Genomic DNA, 21,819 nt, shown 5'->3' on the forward strand with positions numbered 1-21,819 from the left:
CTTATTGATTCATTGTAGCTATTTTAATTTTAAAGTAATATTATTATGTATTATAACGCACATTACTTGTAATGCGCTACCCCAATACTGAATATCCTACATTGTATATTGGAATATACTACATTGATTACAGCCCACTGAATTCAAGTTAAAGTAAACATGCAGTTTTATTAACAAGACAAACAAAAAAAAATCAATCAGTGAAGCTCTAAACTAAAAAAAAAAACGCATGAACCATGAAAATTAATTTGAGCAGACATGACCAATTTAACTAAAAAACAGGTTTCACATAAATATAGCAAGACAGAGACAATGGAAAATATGAGGGCTATATACAGTTGAAGTCAGAATTATCAGGCCCCCTTTAAATTTTCTTTTCTTTTTTAAATATTTTCCAAATGATGTTTAACAGAGAAAGGAAATTTTCACTGTGTGTCTGATGATATTTTTTTCTTCTGGAGAAAGTCTTATTAGTTTTATATTAGCTAGAATAAAAGCAGTTTTTAATTTGTATGAACAATTTTAAGGTCAAAATTATTAGCCCCTTTGAGCTATTTTTTTTCCTGATAGTTTACAGAACAAACCATTATACAGTAACTTGCCTAATTACACTAAATTAACCTAGTTAAGCCTTTAAATGTCACTTTAAGCTTTATAGAAGTGTCTTGAAAAATATCTAGTCAAATATTGTGTGCTGTCATCATGACGAAGATAAAATAAGTCAGTTATTAGATATGAGTAATTAAAACTATTATGTTTAGAAATGGGTTGAAAAAAAATCACTCCGTTTACCAGAAATTGGGGGAAAATTAACACGGGGCCTAATAATTCAGAGGGGCTAATAATTCTGACTTCAACTGTATATCAAACCATAGGGATCACACGATCAGAAAACCAATAATGAACAAAACACATAATATGGGAAAACTAATCAGAAAAATACAAATGAACAAAGCAATACTTGGTTGGAACATGAACCACACTAAACTACAAAGTAAAAGGAATGAAAACATTACACTCAAAGACACATGTAACAAATCTTTACACAAAAATGCACTTGAATCGAAAGTCTGAACAATATTGATAACTCAACTATAAAGTTGATATCCTATATATACGCTGAAAATATATAAATCTATCTTTCTGACCCTGATAACATAAATAAATACACTAAACACTTTTTGTTTTCTTTTCTTATAAATCCTAAGCTGCAAAATAAAAAAGGAAACTGCGATTTCTTATCAGGCTGAAACCGATATGGTGCATCACTGAGAAAAAACTCATGAGTGTAAGAGACATTTACAAAGGTTGCCTGAAAACATGCTTTATATTTGTAACTCACAAGAAAACGACACCACATTTAATTAGCTAGTAAAAAAGTCAAAGTAGTTTGTGACCTCTGGATGCTCTCGGCTCTTTTTCAAAGTCTGCTTTTAAACATTTGACTTGCGCTCAGCAAGGTCAGGTGAGCAGTGGATGAGCAGCAGCCTTTGACAAGTTGACAAGAGGGCTCCGTTAGGCCGTGATGTGTGTGTGTGTTATAGCAGAGCTGAGTTAGGGAGAGTCAGCAGAGCATGCCAGAGGATTTAGATCGCAAAGATTTGCATCATGGGATACGCTTTTGGCTTAATCTCCTTAAGACAGACACGGGCTGAAGGTGAAGGCAACTCTCTGCAGATATGAATTCAGCAATTAGCATAGTTAATAAGAAACATCTTTCAGAGAAGAGAGGGCTGGAGGAGTCAGGTCAAGACTGCGGACTAATGGACGTGGGTGAAGACACTGAATTGTTCATAATATAATATTAAAAGAAGGATTTACGTATTTAGTAACTTCACTGTTATTCCAAACCTGTTTGGCTTCATTTTGTTTTTCTGTGGGACATAAATAAATAATGTAAAAAAAGTTTAATTGTTAAATACTTTTTTATTAAATATTTATTTATAACTAAAATATTTATCACTTGTTTGTAGTTTCGAATGAAAATACTCCTGTCATTGTAGCTTTTATTACAATTACCATTAATAATAATAATATTAATAATAATAATAATAATAATTATTATTATTATTATTATTATTATTATTATTATTATTATTATTATTATTATTATTATTATAAATTATTATTAGAGTGAATTCTGAAGAATCATGTGACTGAAGACTGGAGTAATGAAGCTAAAAATTCTTTAAAATCACTGAAATAAATTATTAAATTAAATGATGAACTACTTTTGAACAGTTATTTTACAGTGCAATAAAATTTCACAATTTGTACTGTGTTTTTGATTAAAAAATGAAACTTTGGTGAACAGGAAAAGCTCATTTTAAAACATTTAAAAATCATACTGACCCCAAGCTTTTTCCTGGTAGTGTAGACTGTTTTACATGTTTTTATTTGTGTTTTATAAGAACTGGAGCTTAAGTGTTGAAAAAAAAAAAAAAAAAAAAAAAAAAAAGAGTCATGCATGTACTGTATGTATGTTAGGGTTGCACAATTAATCAAAAAAGATTGTGATCTCAATTCGACCCCCACACGATCTTAATCTAGCATCTCTTTGATTCATACACTTATATTTTCATGTTGGAGAGAATAAAAACAGTCGCAGCAGTCTTCACATTGTTTTACTAATTTGCTCAACAACATAGACACCTCCAAGTGGTGTTAAAAGTGTCACATACTGTATTATAAGGTTATAAGTACATCATTTAAATGATCAAATCGCATTTTAGAGCTATAATTACGACAAGAATTTGATTTTAATTTGTTTTCTTTCATAGCAAACACAAAGTTGGGCATGAAAAGAAATGTTCACTGGGTCAGTATAACTACTCTAGCCTATACACTATAATGCAGGTGGGAATCTGATAATGACAAATGTTTTATTTTACCAGTGAAATAAAATGTTCTAATCATGTTGTCGGTGACAGATTGCGAGCATATGTCTCAAACACAATTCAACTTTATAATTATAAATATTTGTATTCCGATGTCATCGCTTTACTGTGAATTAAAAACTGGGACATTTTTAAAAACCGGGACAGTCTGCTCATTTAAAGTCCACTATTCAAAGTCTATACAAAATGTAGCATTTTAACCAACAGAAAACCTATACATATATGCCTAATATTATTATTGTTGTTTTACCATATGTTTGAGAAATAACAATAACAATAGTCTGCTCATATTAACTTTATTTTACATCTACAGAATCTTGAGAATATTGTGATCTTGATTTTAAGCAAAACAAAATCGTGATTTTCATTTTAGCCAGAATCATGCAGCCCTAATGCATGTACAATACATGTTAAGGCACTTATGCTCACTGTGTTGTCAAAACGTTTCCTTAACTATTTAAGTTTTGTCTCTATATTTTAGAAAAAAGTCATTTCAACATAGTTACATTAATTAAACTAGCATAAAAAAAGCTGAATTTTGCATAACTTTAAAAAAGGTTGAAAGAGTTTACCTATTGTAACAATGCACATGACTCATTGATAACATGATTGTTTTGTAAAAAAAAAAAAAAAAAAAAAAAAAGCTTGAAAGTTTTTTTTTTTTTTGCATTTATTTACTTTCCCAAATAAATGCTATTTTTGTCTGGGAAAACATTTTACCATTTCCACAAAAAAGCAAAAGCTGATTTCATCAATAAAGAGCATTATAAATAACTGAACTCCGAATCAGCATAACAGCAGATATATCTCATCTGATTAAACAAGAAACACATTAATAACCACTTGGAGTGGATCACTAATAAATCAATATAATCCCATAATACACATGTCATTTATGAAATATAAAAACTACAGTTCCCAAAACTACAGTTCCGAGTTTCTTCAAGAATGTTTTGTCTTTTCTGAACTTTACAAGTAGCTAAAACTAGCTCATTCTAAGGCAGGAATTGGCAGACATTGGCAGACGTTTTTACACAAAACGACAGTTTACATCTGCTCCTACATGGGGCTAGACACTTGCAAACATTCACTCTATCAGGCTTGTTGTCGGCACCGCCCACGCTCATCACCGGTACCAAGCCGGCCAATCACAGAGCTTGCACTATGAGTTATTGCGACGTGTAGTTACATTTTTTGAGAGAGGGTCAGGACCATACATGTGCACTTGACACTAAAGTATAAATCAGACTTCATTCATCAGGGGTTGCCACAGCAGAATGAACCGCCAACTTGTCCAGCATATATTTTGCACAGCGAATACCCTTTCAGTTGCAACCCAGTACTGGGAAACACAAATACACACTTATTCTCACACATACACTACGGCCAATTTAGTTTATTCAATGCACCTATATCATATATAGTTTTGAACTGTGGGGGAAACAGGAGCACCCAGAGGAAACCCCCAAGAACACAGAGAGAACATGCAAACTCCACACAGAAACACCAACTAACCCAGCAGTTTCAATGAATTCTCTCAATGCAAAAAAAAAATAAAAAATTAATTCAAGCTTGGAACAACAGGAAGGTAAGTATAATAGTCCCCCTAATAAAAAAAAAAACAAAAAAACAAGTGTTTAAACTGTGCGCATGCCATTTACCGAGCCTTTAGACTTCTATAGGAACATTACCTTATGAATAAACATTGAGACAGACAGACTTTCAAAGTTTTTCACAACTACCATTGGCACAGCAGTTAACGCATGCCAACTTTTAATTTCCTGTAACACTAAATACCGCCTCATCATAATCATCATTACAGAAGAATTATCCCAAATGGACCGGAATACGAGTCCCACGGGAGCATTAAAAAAGGCACCTCTCCTTCAAAAAGACTGCTGACAGAACTCTCCCTGATTGCCGCCTTCCTAAATTATTGAAAAAGCCTAAACAGCCCTCATGAGCAACAGAAATGGCTATTAACCTTGGCGAAACGATATTCAAATCCGGTTACAGCAAACTTGCTCTACTGTATCCCTGGCGGCCAGGAAATGTAAATGTGTTCTCGCTGTGGACAGATGGGAGAGACGCATGCTGTTTGAAGTTCTTGCACCAGAGGAGTCGCAGCTTCCCACCCCTCGTTTAAAATATTCAGCACGCGGCCTCATCCACCAGACTCCCCTGCTCCTGTTTCCACACTCCAGTCAAGCTTTTCAAGCTGCTGCGGCGTTGTGAGGCCAATGAGCTTTGACGTCTTCAATCTTTGCGTAAAAGATTTATCCATACCTTTGCGAATATAACAGCGGCAAATGCTCCTTTAAGTTTGGAGACGCAGCCACAACGTGGTGACGGCTGTGCTGAGGAAAACAGCTTTGGGATTATCTCTAGGTCCAGACAGGAATTTCTGAGGCAACGTTGGCGTTATCGGCCATTGGCTGTCTTAAATCTGTCTGTCTTTCGTTTTTTTTTTTTTTTTGGGCATTGTCATTGACAAGACATCTCTAATTTTTGAGCTGTCATAAAAGACGCAAGTGAATTGCCGTGATACCTACCTGACAGTCATGGCTTCTGAGCTCCACTACAGCCGACTGGCAGCTAGCTAATCACTGCTTCTTTATCTCTGATGTAAAAGTAAAAAAAAATTTGAAAAACCTCAAATGCTCTATTTGAAGAAATCCAAGTGCAGTTTGTTGCATATACTGATGCAATCAAGGGTTGGGTATCAATACATGTCTCTTACAGTAAGTATGATGCAAATTGAATCAATCAATCAATTACTAAATTATGCACTTATTCTAATTATTATTATTTACTTATTATTATTTTTAACTATGTTTTATTTTAATAATTTAACTACTTATTAAATAACCAACATAGGAGTGTGTCATTTTTTTATAGGATTCTAAAAATTTCCTAAGCAATGTTTAGACGAGGGGTGCCCAAACCTTCATTCATTTTCTTTTCAGCTTAGTCCCTTTAATTATCTGGGGTCACCACAGCGGAATGAACTGCCAACTTATCCAGCTTTTACGCAGCGGATGCCCTTTCAGCCGCAACCCATCTCTAAGAAACCCATACATACTCAGTCACACACATACATACACTATGGACAATTTAGCCCACCCGATTCACCTGTATCGCATGTCTTTGGACTGTGGGGGAAACTGGAGCACCCGGAGGAAAATGCAAGCTCCACATAGAAACGCCAACTGACCCAGCCGAGGCTTGAACCAGCGACCTTCTTCCTGTGAGGCTACAGCACTACCTGTTGCACCACTGCGTCGCCCATGCCCAAACCTTTTCTTATGAAAAGCCAAAAGCCAAACTTGATTAAGGCCAGTGGGTCGAAGGTAAATATAGTTGTCATGGGTAAATTCTAATCTCCTAATTTATGTAATAATATTTAAAAATGACTAGAAAACTTTTGTTTAACTAATACATAGTAATTGTGTACATTTTATAATGAACTTACAGTAAAACAAAACAATTTCATTTACAACAGAATTACACTAGTTTTTGCCTGAACTTGCTCGTCAATGTCTTGTTCATTTACAAGATTTAATTATTTAATTTCAGTTTCAGTTTCAGCTCAGCAAGAAAACTAACAAATTTAAGCTGCAAGCAGTTTTGAAAGGGAGCTTGTTCAAACAAAAAAAATGTTACATGAAATTAAAAATGTCAATCTCTGCGTTAAAAGCATTGGCCCCAATCCTCTCCATCATTCTCACTATCCTCTAAGTTGGGATGGTGGACCAAATCAAAGGTTACAATGGGACAACTTTAGTCCGCGGGCCCTACTTTGGGCACTGTAACATATACAGTAAGTATTTGGTTGTGTTACATTGTTTGTAAACCTGTAAGTGAAGTCGGTGCCATCAGCTGCTCGGCGTTGGCGTGTATGTAGCTTTGGCATGTATGCATGATGCGTCTCCACTTTGACATGTTAAGTGAAGTAGGCATGGGCCGGTATAAGATTCAGACAGTATGATAACCTTGGATAAAAATATCACTGTTTCATGCTATTGTGATTACTGCTCTAAAATATATTATTTTTTAATGTCTGGGTAAAAAACAAAAACTTGTTCACCCATTGAACACAAAATATTTTATTTTTTGAAAGATTTAAAACATTTTGAAGCAGTGTCAGGCTAAATAATTCAAAACAATTATTGATTTCTGCTGTCTTCATTTTTTTCAATAACACAGATATCTTTACAATTTAAAATGGCATCTTTGGCTGTTTCTTCTTCTGAAGCTACTGTTTTCCTAAAAAAAACAACAAAAAAGTGTAAATTAAAAAAAATCTAACATATACCTTAGGAATAGTATTACAGAAGATTTTGGTGGTTTTAAAATGTTGACTTTTCCACTTTGCTGATGGATCATTAGGAAACACTTAGCAACAACAATACAACCAAATGCTATGCGTCTGGGACTGAGACTGTGCACATGATGCAAACTTTATTATCAGTACTGTGACAATAGGAACTAATAATATCTGTGTTGTGGGAGAGGGAACCTGTTTGAGTGTTGCACTGTCAATGTTGTGAGTGACAGAGAAGTTTTTTGGATTAAACTGAGTTAGACAGTTCTCATGGTCTCAGTGAGTCTCTTTACTGGTGAAGAAAGTAACCTTTAAACATGGTGGCAGCGGTGAGATGATCTAGACATCTGGAGATTAAGAGTCTAGACGGCTGATAAATAACGTTATAGAGAGATTTTTTTTTTTCTAATAGCGGTATGGACTAGGGTTGTAACAATATACCGGTATGACGGTCTACCACGATTTGAACGTGCACGATTATCATACCATGAACAATTGCATATCAACGGTTTTAACCCTTAAAGACAGAGACAGCCGCCCGCGGCTAAAATAAGTATTGCTCTTAAATGTTTAATAACTTTTGATCCGCTGATCCGATTCATACAATTCAAAGATTGGCATAGAGAAGAGAATCTCAGCTTTCCAGTGCTGTATCACATAACATGCGCGGACTTTCAGCAGCTCCGGAATCAGTGCGGTTACGTCATCAAAATTTGACAAAGAAACGCTCGTCACTGTGTCTCCGGACAAACCAGACATGATACACTGATGCATTGTCCCTCCTCCATGCCCAGATTGGTTCAAACTCGCTATATCACAACCAATAAGCATAGGTTTCGCTTTTGTTTGTGGACCAACAACGAGCTTTTTAAACAACACGGAATGAGAGATAGGCATACATTTATGCGCGGCTAAATAAAACGCAAAAAAAAAGTTTTGCATGAAATAATTCTCATGCTAAGTACTTTTGCATGCACAGAAACATGACAAAACAGTGACACAGCAAAGACGAACTGCTGCTCTTGCTGTATTCAAAAGACGGAAATGAAGGTGCAGCTGTATGTCTGCATTGCAGACAACCATATCCAAATCCACAGACAACCATATCCATGCTGGCACATAAAACATAAGGATGTTCCATATTGAATCTAGTTTCATTATGTAACTATTTATAGTATAGTAAATATTTATATCTATTTTTTTACTGAGGATTTGCACCATGTTTATTTGGACTTTATTTGGACTTTGACACATTATTTATTATTTTCTTATTTTTTTATTTGTTCATTGTAAGTGGTGTTGTTTATAGTAACTGAAAATATATTATTTGGAAAAAGTCAAATTTGCTTCACTGTTCTATTATTTTGTAACATTTGTAACATACCGTATACCGCGAAACCGTCAAACCGTGGTATTGTTTTAGACGATTATCATACCGTAAAAAATTCATACCGTTACAACCCTAGTATGGACAGACTAAAACCTCCACCGCCATTCTGCATGGAGGCCGACAATCTTGCAAAATCCTGGAAATCTTGGGAAGACCAGTTTCAACTCTAAATGGAGCTCACTATGTCAGACGTAAAGGAAAAAAACAAAGTCAAGCTGTTGCACTATTTAATCGGCGAGAGTGGCGGGAACTGCTGGAAACTTTAATGATTGACGTTGCAACGGATGCAAGAACGGTAACAAACATCATTGCAAGGTTAGACAAACACTACAATCCTAGTCTAAATGAGACAGTAGAACGCTATCGATTATTTACGAAAACTCAGGGAGTTGATAAGTCGATTGATAATTATGTAACGGAGCTAAGAATGCTCACGAGGACATGCAGTTTCGGCGACATAAAAGACTCATTATTACGCGACAGAATTGTTTGTGGAATTAACGATGCAGGGCTGAAAGAGAGATTGCTTCGTGAGAGAGATCTGACGTTAGAAGCATGCGTGCGGATTTGTAGAGCAGTGGAGCTATTGCAGCAAAACAGCAAAGCCATTACAGGGGCGGCAACAGAGGAGGTGCACGGAGTACGGCAAGCAACGCGGAAAGTGCAGTATCAAACCGGTAACATAATTACATGCAAATTCTGTGGTAAAAAACACGAAATGAACAAAAGGAAGTGTTCAGCTTTTGGAAAGAAATGTAAAAAATGCAGACACATGTAGATCTCAGTTAAAACAATGGAGAAAAAGAACGGTGCACAATGTCAACGAACAAGACAGTGATGAGTATGAGGAAATTCTCACTGTTAGTGCAACAGACTCTGAGACTGTAAATAAAATAGAGAGTAAAAAAGAAAAGAAAACTCAGTTGTTTGCAGGAATGCTCATTGGAAAGGATGTTGTGAAATTTCAGATTGACTGTGGGGCAAGCTGCAATGTTATTCCTATAAACTTACTGAATCCGGACACAAAACTAGAAGACACCAAGACTGTGCTAGTAATGTACAACCAAAGCAAAGTGAAGCCGCTTGGAAAATGTAAACTAAAGATAAGAAACCCAAGAAACCAAAAGCTTTACAGGCTTGAATTTCAGGTGGTGGGTGTTAATTGTACTGTGCCATTACTGGGCAAAAGAGCAAGTGAAGCCATGAATTTGATAAAAGTTCAATATGAAAACATCCTAGCAATAGACAGCATAGTGACTACAGAACAGCCTTCCACCAGACCATGGTCAATACAGCACATAAGAACAGAATATGCTGATGTATTCACGGGTGATGGCTGTCTGGAGGGAGCATATAAAATTGAGATAGATGACACAGTAAAACCAGTACAGCTCCCCAAAAGAAGAGTTCCGGTGGCCATAATGAAACCCTTAAAAGAAGAACTACAAGATCTTCAGAGGAGAGAAATTATTGCACCAGTAGAAAGGAGTACTGATTGGATCAGTAGTATGGTGGTTGTACAGAAGGCTAATGGCAGACCTAGGGTATGTATAGATCCTAGACCCCTAAATAAAGCTTTAAAGCGCAGCCATTTTCCCCTACCAACCATCGACGATATACTCCCAGACCTATCAAAAGCCAGAGTCTTTACAGTTTGTGATGTTAAAAGTGGGTTTTGGCATGTCAAGTTGGAAGAAGAGTCCAGTTATCTTACAACATTTTCTTCTCTCTTTGGAAGGTTTAGGTGGCTCCGGATGCCAATGGGCATAAGTCCAGCTCCTCTTTCAGTGCAAATTGACACTTACGTTAGAAGGGCTACCAGGGATATCAGAGAAAGGTATCGAATTGAATGCAGACAAATTTAAACTGCAACAAAGAGAAGTCTCCTACATAGGACACCTGCTGACAGAGGACGGATTGAAAATCGACCCACATAAAGTTAAAGCAATAACACACATGCCAAGACCAATGGATGTGAAAGGTATTCAAAGGTTGATGGTTAAATACCTCTCAAAGTTTTGTGCACATCTGTCGGACCAGTGTGAAGTTTTGAGACATCTGACACACAAAGACAATAAATGGAAATGGACTATACAACAGGAAGAGGCATTCAGCAAAATAAAGGAAACCATTGCTCATGCACCAGTACTGAAATACTACAACCCGGATGAAGAACTCACCGTCCAATGTGATGCCTCAGACACGGGCCTTGGTGCTGCACTAATGCAGAGAGGTAGGCCAATAGCATATGCCAGTAGAACGCTAAAGCACACAGAGCGTGGTTACGCACAAATAGAAAAGGAGTTTTTGGCTCTAATTTTCAGCATGGAAAAATTACACCATTATACTTATGGGCGGAAAGTGACAGCACAAAGTGATCACAAACCACTAGAAAATATTCTTCGTAAGCCGCTACTGAGTGCTCTAAAAAGACTTCAAATGATGGCGCTGAGACTTCAAAAGTATGACGTAGATGTTGTGTATGTTCCTGGTCATGACATGCTGTTAGCCGACACCTTAAACAGAGCATACTTGTCTGATAGTGTTGCTGCTAACTCTGTGGAAGCAGAAATCGAAACAATTAACATGACACAGCACTTACCAATTTCAGAGGACAGACTCACAAAGATTCGTTATGCAACAAAAGATGACAAAACATTACAGTCCCTGAAAAACAATAATACTGGAATGAAGTAAAGATTGATGCTGCAATTTTAAAAAAACGATTTCATGATCGTTAAAATGGACATAACGATTAATCTGTAAACAGATATTTTTACCCAACCCCAGTGCAAACGTCTAAGTATGCAGTCACTGATTAATAAAAACAGCTCATTGATCGCTGTCAGGAACTGGCTGACAGCCAGACTCCTAAGGAGAAGGTGAATCATGGATTTCAGCCAAACGTGAGAAGTCCAAAATGAGAGAAAAATGGGAAAAAAAGCTTCTCTAATCTACATCTCATTAATGTCTGAAGCACAATTTGACATGAGTTCTTTAAAATCTCTTTTTTACAATTACTTTTGACCTTCACAAACACACACACACACACAATCAGGAGATCCTTAGCACCTTTATAAATAATGTGATAAACCCATCCGCTAAAGATCTATTACCATAAAGATATCACTAATACCAAACAAGCCTAAAATAAGTCATTTCAATAAAGATGATATAACTGCACCCGACACTATGTACTTTCTCATTAGAGCAGGCCCTCTTTCAGATGGATGAGGCTTATGCCCTGTTGCAGCGGGTTGCATCTCATTATACGAGTGAAATGAAAATATATGCTAGCTAAGCACTCTGCATGCACTACTAAGCCACATCTTATGGCAGCAGAGTGGACTGCGTGAAGTAATGAAGTGATGCCTTATATACAAAATTGGTGTTGATCCAATATCATTTTCCAGCATTGAGCCTCTTTATGTAACTTTGAAACTTTGGAACTTAATAGGCTATAAAGCGCTCAAAAAGCAAATCAAAGATCAAAGATTTATCCAAACTGACCATCAGACTTTCATGATGACATCAATGTAACGTGTGCTGAATTCTGGGAGCTCAATCAATAAATTGAAAGGATCAAGCAGCAAAATCAGGTCAGTCAGTGATTCGACTGCTGAAATCACTGGAAAGAAGGCAGAACGTTCAATGTTCAAAGTCCTTGTTGCTCTCTGCGTACAAGATTTATGGGATGCCGTATACCTTTTTGTGAAGTCATTTCAAAATAAAATTGTTTTATGACAGCCTTGAAGTGTGGAAATAAGCACATGCAACATATGTGGTGTTTAAAGATGTGAAGTCAGTAATGTGTAAACAGAATTTGGCTATTAAGTTACAGCTGCTGTTATTTTCATACGCCTGTGTATGGGTGATCTTGTAGTACATTATTACTGTACAGATGATAATTTATGGAGCTGGAAACACTAAACTTCTTCAAGGGCCCTATTAAATTCTCTTTACAGGATAATTATATCATGCATGCATTATAGTTTGATTGTCCCACTGACAAGACAAAAAATGCTAAATAAATAAAACACACAAGTAATTTTTAAAGAGAGCAATTCTCTGTTCTCCGACAACCAGCATTTGTTTTATGTGCCAACAAAGCCTGAACTATTTAGGGATATCAGTCAGGATTAAAACAGAATGGAAGGCACAGCTCAGATCTATTAAATGACCTACTTGAAAAACTTTTCTTCTGAGTTTGTTCTATAATGTCAAAATATAGCCTCCGATTCTCTCCATATGACTACATTTCCATTTAAACTGCACTGTTGATCTACTTTATAGTGTTGTCCTGGTTTACAGTCTATATGTGCACAGAAAACTTCCAGAGCAATCAAAAGTATTTCACCACAAGTTAACCGAAACAAATAAAAAAAAAGTTCTTTATGTTGCAACACCAAAAAGAGGAATTAAAGATAATGGCATAAAATGACCTATAATGAAGAATCAATGTAAAAATAGTGAGAGTTACAAAATCTGCAAATACCCAAGATAAATATTAAAAATGACCTTTAAACCTCAGGCTGACAGTTTTGCTATTGGCCAGCTCAGCAGAAAGAGTTTCATCACTGACGGGTCAAAGGCTGATAGATGGACGTGATTCTGGCCTACTGCTCACTGACTCAATGAATAGAGGACAAACCTGAAGGTGAATCAATCATTCCTATACTGAAGTCTCACCAAAAAGACCAAAAAAGCCTCCAAAACACCCAAGCATTATTAAAAAGAATCACCTTTCAGATTCTGTATTTCAGGGAATATATATACTGTACAAAAGAACGCACAAGCTAAGGTACAGTATTATACTTCTGGGTAAGAATCTCTACAAAATAATCTTTATTCAAATTTAAGTTTTAAACTTTTTTTTTATCAAAAGAAAATGTTTAGAATCAAAACAAGACAATTTTAGAACAGTTCAGTTTCTATTCTGGATATTCTACTGAACAATTGATACTCAGAAAACAAAACAAAACAGCCATTTAGAACAGAATATCAAAGCAAATTCCCTTTACTTTGCAAAATCACAACAGAAACGTCATAAATAGAATACAGAAACATCAGAAGAAAAAAAGAACACGTTTAAAACAGAATCTTTTTAATAGAAACTGTCCTGAATCTAATATTTAGAACTAAATCGTTAAGTTATTTGCAAAACATTAGTCCAACACTGAAATGCGGGTCATGCAATGTGTTTTATATACAAACATCTATGATGACAGTTAGGAAATAACTCATTTAAAATTAAGCCAGACTATACAATAAGCAGTGATTCTTCAAAAGCACAACAGAGCTAGATGACTCTCCACGTGTCATTCAATTCAGACCGCTGGCTAAAAAATAATAAATAAAAAACTGTCAGATTAAATAACTATTTGTACATGTAACGTTACTTTATGTATTAATGTTTATGTCATGCGCTGTAAACATTTAGACAGCAGCTGCAGCACGCAATACTGTGTTGTTCTGGTATTCAAGGCACATACTGAAGGGTAAACGCACAGATCAGAGATCTGTTACCTGGTTTCTGCACACAAGCAGTTGTTTAGTGCTCGCTGATCGGAGTCCTCTCGCTGCCGCCTGACAAGCCACGGATGCCGCCATGTTGAACCGGAAGTGAGTCCTGCCGCGCTGACACGTGTGTGAGCAGTGACAGTGAACGCTGGCTGAGTTTTGCAGTGTTGAACTACAGTGTTCAGGAACCTGTGAGGCAAAGAACAGGATTGGAGTGTTTACACTGACACGTTATGTCCTTTACCCCATTGTAGGCGGTAGGTTAAAAGTGAATCTGCACACAAAATATCTGGTTTGCTGAGTGTGTGTACAAATGTACCATATAGTCTGTTTAACGATTGTCTACGTTTTATAATTTATATTAGTGTATTTATATTAGTATGGTATAATGTTACATATTGTATGTAGGTAATTTTGGGGAATATTGTTATGCAAAACAATATTAAATAATTAAATATGATCTAAATGAGATACAATTTTATTAAACAAATTAGTATAAAATAACCCCAACCATAAATATTATGAAAAAATCTTAAATAAATAAAATATTTGTTTTTATTTGAAAAATATTTGTTTATCATGTTAGAAGTGTAATACTACAAATTCTGCTTAATAAATATTTTATAGTGTAAACATTTTAATAATTTAATATTAATGTAAATATGTAAAATATTAAATAAATCAAAATGTAAACAGGTTTCATAAGATGTCAATGTGTAAATGTATGTTTATGTTTTGTAGATAATTTGCAATTTAAAAAAAAAATAAATTGTAAAAATGTTAATAAAATAACCATGTATATTGTATATCTTGTAAATGAGCATTTTCTATCAGGCTCCTATAAAGGCTCAGAAGTTTCATTTTATATGTAATGATAAGGTTATTACTAGTAAATCAAATACATTTTTCCATAAATGTGACTTTAGACAATTATTTTGTTTTTAACAAATTAGATTTTCCTTACACCAAAACCAGCTAAATCCACTTGTTTGTGTATACAGTTTGTGTGTGTGTGTGTGTGTGTTTGTGACATATCAGGACACAAATCTGTATAATTACATAGGTATGACACAGGTATTACAAAAAGGAGGTGAAATATGAGGACATTGGTGACGTCCTCATTTCTCAAAAAGCTTATAAATCCCACAGAATGAGTTTAATCAGAGAGTAAAGCTGCACAGAGTCTCCTGTGAAGATTGGGTTTAGGGGTAGGGTGGGGTGAGGGCAATACAATATATGGTTTGGACAGTATAAAATAAATGGAAACCTATGTAATGTCCCTACTTTTCACAAAAAACAAATGTGTGTGTGTGTGTGTAAGACCAAAATTCAAAATTTTAAGTTATGTTCAGTCAACTTTACTTAATTGTTTAAGTAAAGACAACATTAGGGTTTTCAGTGTAAATAAACTGCATAGTCACTCGCCTAAAAAAGCCTCAAAAGTACATTATGTTGTTTAACAGTGGCAATATTTGTCAAACTGTAGTGAGTTTATTGATCTCCTGTCATTCTATGTGGGTGGAATAATACACAAGGGTGAAGAGGCTGCATGAGTGCTTTTATTGCAGAATATCCCACGGCTAGCAAATCAGATTCGTAAACCAAAAAGAACTGTTGTATAAATATATATAAACACACATATATGTGTGTGTGCAAGTAATTGACACACATTGTGTGTGTGTGTAATTGATGTGCATTTTGTAATTGACTATTGCAAAAAAATAGATGCTGAAAGAATAGTCTGTCAGGCTCTTTTTTTAATCCTGAGTACATTTGATTACTGTTCAGTGTAACTGTATGCAATGCTGATTATGCAATGCTTAATGCTTTCATCATTTCTCCCCAATCAAATGTCAAACAACTCAGCTGCACTGTTAGACATTTCTGTAAATTACACAGTTATTTACTGTATTTCACCCAGTGTAATACTGCAAATTCCTTTTACGGTAAATAACTGTATTTACCGTTGCATTATGGGAATTTAGTGTGACGTCGAACAACATATACAGCGATGTACTGTATTTGTAAAAATTCGTGTATTATACTGTATTTTCCACAACTGCTTCAACGCCACCTTGCGGCGATTCGACTACTCTGCACCTCATTTTGCCTGAGGACCCTGGAGCAATTCTGGAGGACAATTTATTAGTGTGTCCGAAGAACATACTGGATTTAACAAACTTTACTCTGGTAAGCTGAGGCAGTGTTTCATTTTACAGAATGTTTTGTGGAAGAGAATAGAACAAAGTAAAGTATAAAGTTGGCTATTATTATTTTCTCTGGCTTGGCATTATTTCGCCCATTTGAGAAATATATCATATATTAAGATGTTACCTTTATTTAATTTATTACATTAACACTACTATTACTTTAAATAAGACTGTTTATGACTATTAGCCATTGTTCTCGTCATATCTTTTTATTTATTTACATAGGAACCGGTGTTGCAGCGGGTTTTGGTTTAGGAGGGAACCAGAGGTATGCAGACAGTTTTGGAGGACTCTTAGCACGAGACAACGGTCCGGCAGAGAGTGTTTTCCCCCAAAAGAATATGAATGAAAGACCATCAAATAATCCAGGTAAAAGCGCGTCTGTCTGTGCTGACAACACTCGACATTGATTTGAGCACCTCTATTAGCATTTGTTTGCTCGGCAACATTGGCTGAAGCGATCTTAAAATGGTAATGTTAACTGTTAGCTAAACTGAGCTAAGTTTATACTGAATTGGACTCAAACTCATTTTAACGTGCAACATTTAACTTATATTGATTTATACTATATATATTAGATGTTGTGAACTTATTTTTCTCTGGTTTAGAGTAACTTATAACGTTAGCTTGAGAAAATAACATCGCGACGTAACCTATAAGAACGTTAACGTAAATCTATAACGTTACAATATGCATAGAGGTAAAGTTGGTTTTATATTCGCACATTCGTTCATTTAGAAGACTCTATACTGTTTACCATGTTACTTTGAATATTCGATCAGAATTAGCATGCCAGTATGACTTGAAATCAACATTAATGCTGTTTATTTGACCGTGAGCATGTTGTACTTCGATAGTCATTAGCTGCTAAAATGATTTCGCTATTTAGAGTTTGCAAATAATACTTTTATGAAATTAAATTTTTAAGGGGGAAGTCTGAATCTGCTAATATAAAACCAACTTTACCTCTATGCATTATGCTAATAACCACCTTTTTGCTATTTATTGTTTGCTAATTATTTTTTATCACAACTCTTGACATTTGGTTTAACATAATTGTTACCATTATATTTTTTTTCTGTTTAGATATGGCACTGGCACAGCAGCAGGTTTTGTCTGAAGAAACAAACAGCATTTCGAAGAAACATCTTGATCAGCACAGCCTTATGCTTAAAAAATAAGCAAGACCAGTAAGCAACCAAGGTAAACAAATAAAAAAAAAGTTGTGTGGAGGTTGTGGATTGTAGCATGGTATTCTTATCTGTATTTTTGGCTTTTTTATGGTCTCAATATAGAATACTGGGAGCCTGCCTGTGCAAACTGGACCTCATACAACAGTAAGTACTGTACATCTATTTGTTTCTCAATATAGTAACGTTACTTTTAATACAAAATGTGTCACATGTTTAGTTGCTAGCTAAATAAAAAAATCTTTTTCCCTTTTTTATTAAACCATTTAGTAGGTTTTTTTTTTCATCTTTGTTTATAATTTTTTGAGCAGATTGAGGTCTGTCATGGGTCAGACATTTCATAATACAATAATTAGTATTGGGATTCATGCATTTGTCTATGTATTAAATGTCTTTTTCCCCATTTCATGTTGCCTAAATATTTTGTAATAAATAAAATAATAAAAATTTTTGTATAAATAATTCCAGAGGATGAAACAAAATGCACAGCAACAACCAGAGTGAGCAAGAAAAGGGCAGGAGAAGTAGTGAAGAGAATGACAACCATGAACAACAGTGAGTTATCCTTCTTTCACCAGCTAACTGAGAACTTGGATTAGGTGAGACACTCTCAATAGTTGTATCAGTATTCAGTCAGTTTTAGTTTATTAGGAATACATAAAACAAATAGTCTAATCTGTCCTGCAGTGAATCAACCCATCACAAATGCTACAATGTTTTTGTAAAACCTTGTTAGGGAAAAAAATAAACAGGACATTCTGGTTAGTTATCTTTTAAACATGGTAGTGAGCAGGTTATGAGCAGGAGCCAGTTGCTCAGTATCAGCTGAAAACTAGCCCAACCTAGCTGCCATGCTTCAAAATAATTAACCAGCATATGATTTATTTTTTTTAAACAAGCTTCTTCTATGCTTATGTTAGTCTGTTTGTCCTTATCCAGAGTTCTTCATAATCCTGGACTGGGCCAAACCCTGACCAGATGCTGTGGTGGTCATGGAGGAGTGAATCCTGAAAGACACACGTGATCAATGAGTTTCCGCATTGATCCAATCACCACCCGCTGGTGAACTTTCAAGCCTCCGGTGCCTAGACTGCGGCCTTGCCCAAGTTTGGCTAGAGGAGAACTGGTCGTGCCCAACTGAGCCTGGTATCTCTCAAGGGATTTTATTCTACACTTTCGTCAGTTGGTGAAGTTTCTTCCATGCCACTGTCGCCACTGGATCGCTTGGCTACGATTGGTGGATCGGTGGATTTGCTTTTCAGTGTTTGGACTTTCAGCAGTGACATTTACTGCTTCAATTCTGAAAACTGGACTGAAGCAGCTTCAATTTACAAGAACTTCTATGTAAAGCTGCTTTGACATCATTGATCTACATTGTAAAAGTGCAATAGAAATAAAGATGAATTGCATTTGAACATGTGAATTCAGACCTTGTTGAGCATTTGACACCAGAATTAGTAATATTTTAAAGTTGGGTTGTTTCTGAGTCGGCTAATAGTTACAAATATTTATTTTTCCAACAATATGCAATTCAGAAGTTCAAATTTTTATTGTACATGTATGTTCTAGTGCTTTGTGTGATTTGTTTATTTTTAATGTGTTGATTTTATTGCTTAATGTAATTTTCACACATTTTCCTTAAATGCTTTAAGCATTATTAATGTTTTAAAGAATGGAATATTTTGTAATTGTGTTTTTGGTTTTTTTTTTCTCAACAATATGCAGGTCAGACACTTAAATTAGTTTTGTACATGTATGTTAATGTGCTTTGTCATTTTCAATGTTTTTTTTCTTAAAATAAAATATTTTGAATGATTGAAATGTAATGTTTTTAAACATTTTTAAGCTTGTTTTAAGCATCTCCAATGTTTTAAATAAAGAGTGTTTATTTTGTTAATATTTTGTAATTGTGTCTTTTTTAGGTCTATAGTATTAAAATAATATTAATAAAATTATATTATAAAATATTTAGGACAAAATTAAAAGGTTTACAGTAGCTAACTGTTAACTTAGGTTTTTACAGTAGTTAACCATTTTCAGACTCTACGGTAACATGCTGTAAACGGATTTACAGTTGTATACTGTAAATCTAAAATACAGTAACTTACTGGCAACAGTGTTGCCAGTAAGTTACTGTAAAAACCCTTTGAAATGTCTAACAGTGTGATTAGGGAGATCAACACACAAACGCAAAACTATATGGAATAAGTAATGATGGAGATTTGACGGATTGTACTGGCTCCGTATTAAGTCCCCAACCTTGGTGGAGTGTTTTTTCTCTCACACACATGCAGTACACACATCACAACCCTGTCTCACTCTCTTTTCTATTCTCTAAAAGCACTCATTACTCTCTGACACCGTGAAAGGGCAGGAAGGGCAAAATGATCATAAAAAGCTGTGATTATGACAGAGAGACATTTGCTTCAAACTGATGTGTGTCAGCAGAAACCCATTCAGAGAGGATGATGAACAACTCCTGGAGAACATGAGAGCATCTCTCTCCCTCACTCATATTTTTTTTTTCACACAACGGTCACATAAACAAGCCTCTGCCCCTTGAATACATTCAAACGAAACATGCAGCAGACTTTAGCATCTGAGAAACAGAGAAGAGCAAAGAAACCCATGTGTAGGCTTGAAGCTGTTTTGTTAACAGCTAACAGTATTGCTAACATGGCAAAAAAAATTGCACTGAAGTGATTAAATACTTTCAAAATTATTTATTCTCATAAAACAAAGATCTTTGCAAAGAGGTGGTTTGAAATATTTCTAAACTTCAAACTATAGTTTTGCCCCTTTTATGTTTTTTTATAAATATAAAGTATTGTATAACATTATCATTTAAAATACACAGGGTCCTTTTTAATCATGTTTTAGAAGGGAGAGACAGCAATCATAATTATTATATCAAATATACTGAAATAATTCATAGTAATTCATATATATATATATATATATATATATATATATATATATATATATATATATATATATATATATATATATATATATATATATATATATATATATATATATATATATATATATATATATATATATTAGGTTAACTAGGCAGGTTAGGGTAATTAGGCAAGTCATTGTATAACAATGGTTTGTTCTGTAAACTATCAGAAAAAAATATAGCTTAAAGGTGCTAATAATTTTGTCCTTAAATTGGTGTTAAATAAAATTAAAAACTGCTTTTATTCTAGCCGAAATAAAACAAATAAGACTTTCTCCAGAAGAAAAAATATTATCAGACATACTCTGAAAATGTTTTTGCTCTGTTGAACATAATTTGGAAAATATAAAAAAATAAATAAATCAAAGGGAGACTAACAATTTTGACTTCAACTATATATATATATATATATATATATATATATATATTTATATTTATATAAAATGCTTAGTGTGACAATGCATAGGCATGAGAACCATGGTTTCCTCTTTTTTTCTGTTATACTGTATTGTATTTATACCTAATTTTTGTATCTTTCTTATCTATATCTCCCATATATTTAAATCTGAAATTGATATATATATAAACATTTACTAAATGATTGCTAATAAAATTAAACAAATATTTTCTTTTATTCAAATAGTTGAAAAATACATGTAAATAGCCAAGAACATAAAGTGACTGTAAAATACATTAATTCTTTGTAGCTTTAACAATGAAACTAACATATAAATCAAAAGAATTAATCTTAGCCTGCTATTAAGCTGCTCTGAGTAACTTAATTTAGCCTGCTTTCATGTCAAGGTTAAATTCAGCCAAGATAGCCTCAAAATCCCAGTCTAATACTTTATCTTACTTTAGTGCAATACCCCACAAACTACAGATTAGCTAGGTTTATATTGTGAGGCATTTTTTTAGTCTTATGAAAAATAAAACGAATCCCAAATGCTAATAGAGAATGTGAATATGTCATCACACCACAATGCATTCTGGGAATTTGAGACACGGGACCCTGAATACTATTGATATCTGTAGGTATATTCTATCATCTATATGCACTGTTAGACATTTCAAAGGGTTTTTACAGTAACTTACTGGCAACACTGTTGCCAGTAAGTTACTGTATTTTAGATTTACAGTATACAACTGTAAATCCGTTTACAGCATGTTACCGTAGAGTCTGAAAATGGTTAACTACTGTAAAAACCTAAGTTAACAGTTAGCTACTGTAAACCTTTTAATTTTGTCCTAAATATTTTATAATATAATTTTATTAATATTATTTTAATACTATAGACCTAAAAAAGACACAATTACAAAATA

General features: G+C 34.5%; 1 protein-coding gene and 1 long non-coding RNA gene across 4 annotated transcripts in view; one reads left to right on the forward strand and one right to left on the reverse strand.

The window, feature by feature from the left end:
- The window catches only part of suclg2 (succinate-CoA ligase GDP-forming subunit beta), a 239,884-nt gene extending 225,586 nt beyond the window's left edge, over positions 1 to 14,298 (reverse strand). For 2 of the 3 annotated variants that reach the window (XM_073915499.1, XM_073915500.1), the window contains exon 1: positions 14,138 to 14,265. In XM_073915499.1, coding sequence (XP_073771600.1) covers positions 14,138 to 14,221 — 84 coding nt within the window. In that variant the 5' untranslated portion in view covers positions 14,222 to 14,265. 3 annotated transcript variants of the gene reach the window in all.
- A 1,358-nt stretch (positions 14,299 to 15,656) lies between these two features.
- Positions 15,657 to 19,427, forward strand: LOC137496646 (uncharacterized). Its single transcript, XR_011017142.2, has 6 exons — positions 15,657 to 16,321; positions 16,567 to 16,710; positions 17,428 to 17,544; positions 17,637 to 17,678; positions 18,000 to 18,086; positions 18,471 to 19,427. It is a non-coding gene; the product is annotated as an uncharacterized lncRNA (long non-coding RNA).
- Positions 19,428 to 21,819: the final 2,392 nt, after the last annotated feature.

This window comes from Danio rerio, chromosome 11, assembly GCF_049306965.1.
Source record: "Danio rerio strain Tuebingen ecotype United States chromosome 11, GRCz12tu, whole genome shotgun sequence".
NCBI lineage: Eukaryota > Metazoa > Chordata > Actinopteri > Cypriniformes > Danionidae > Danio > Danio rerio.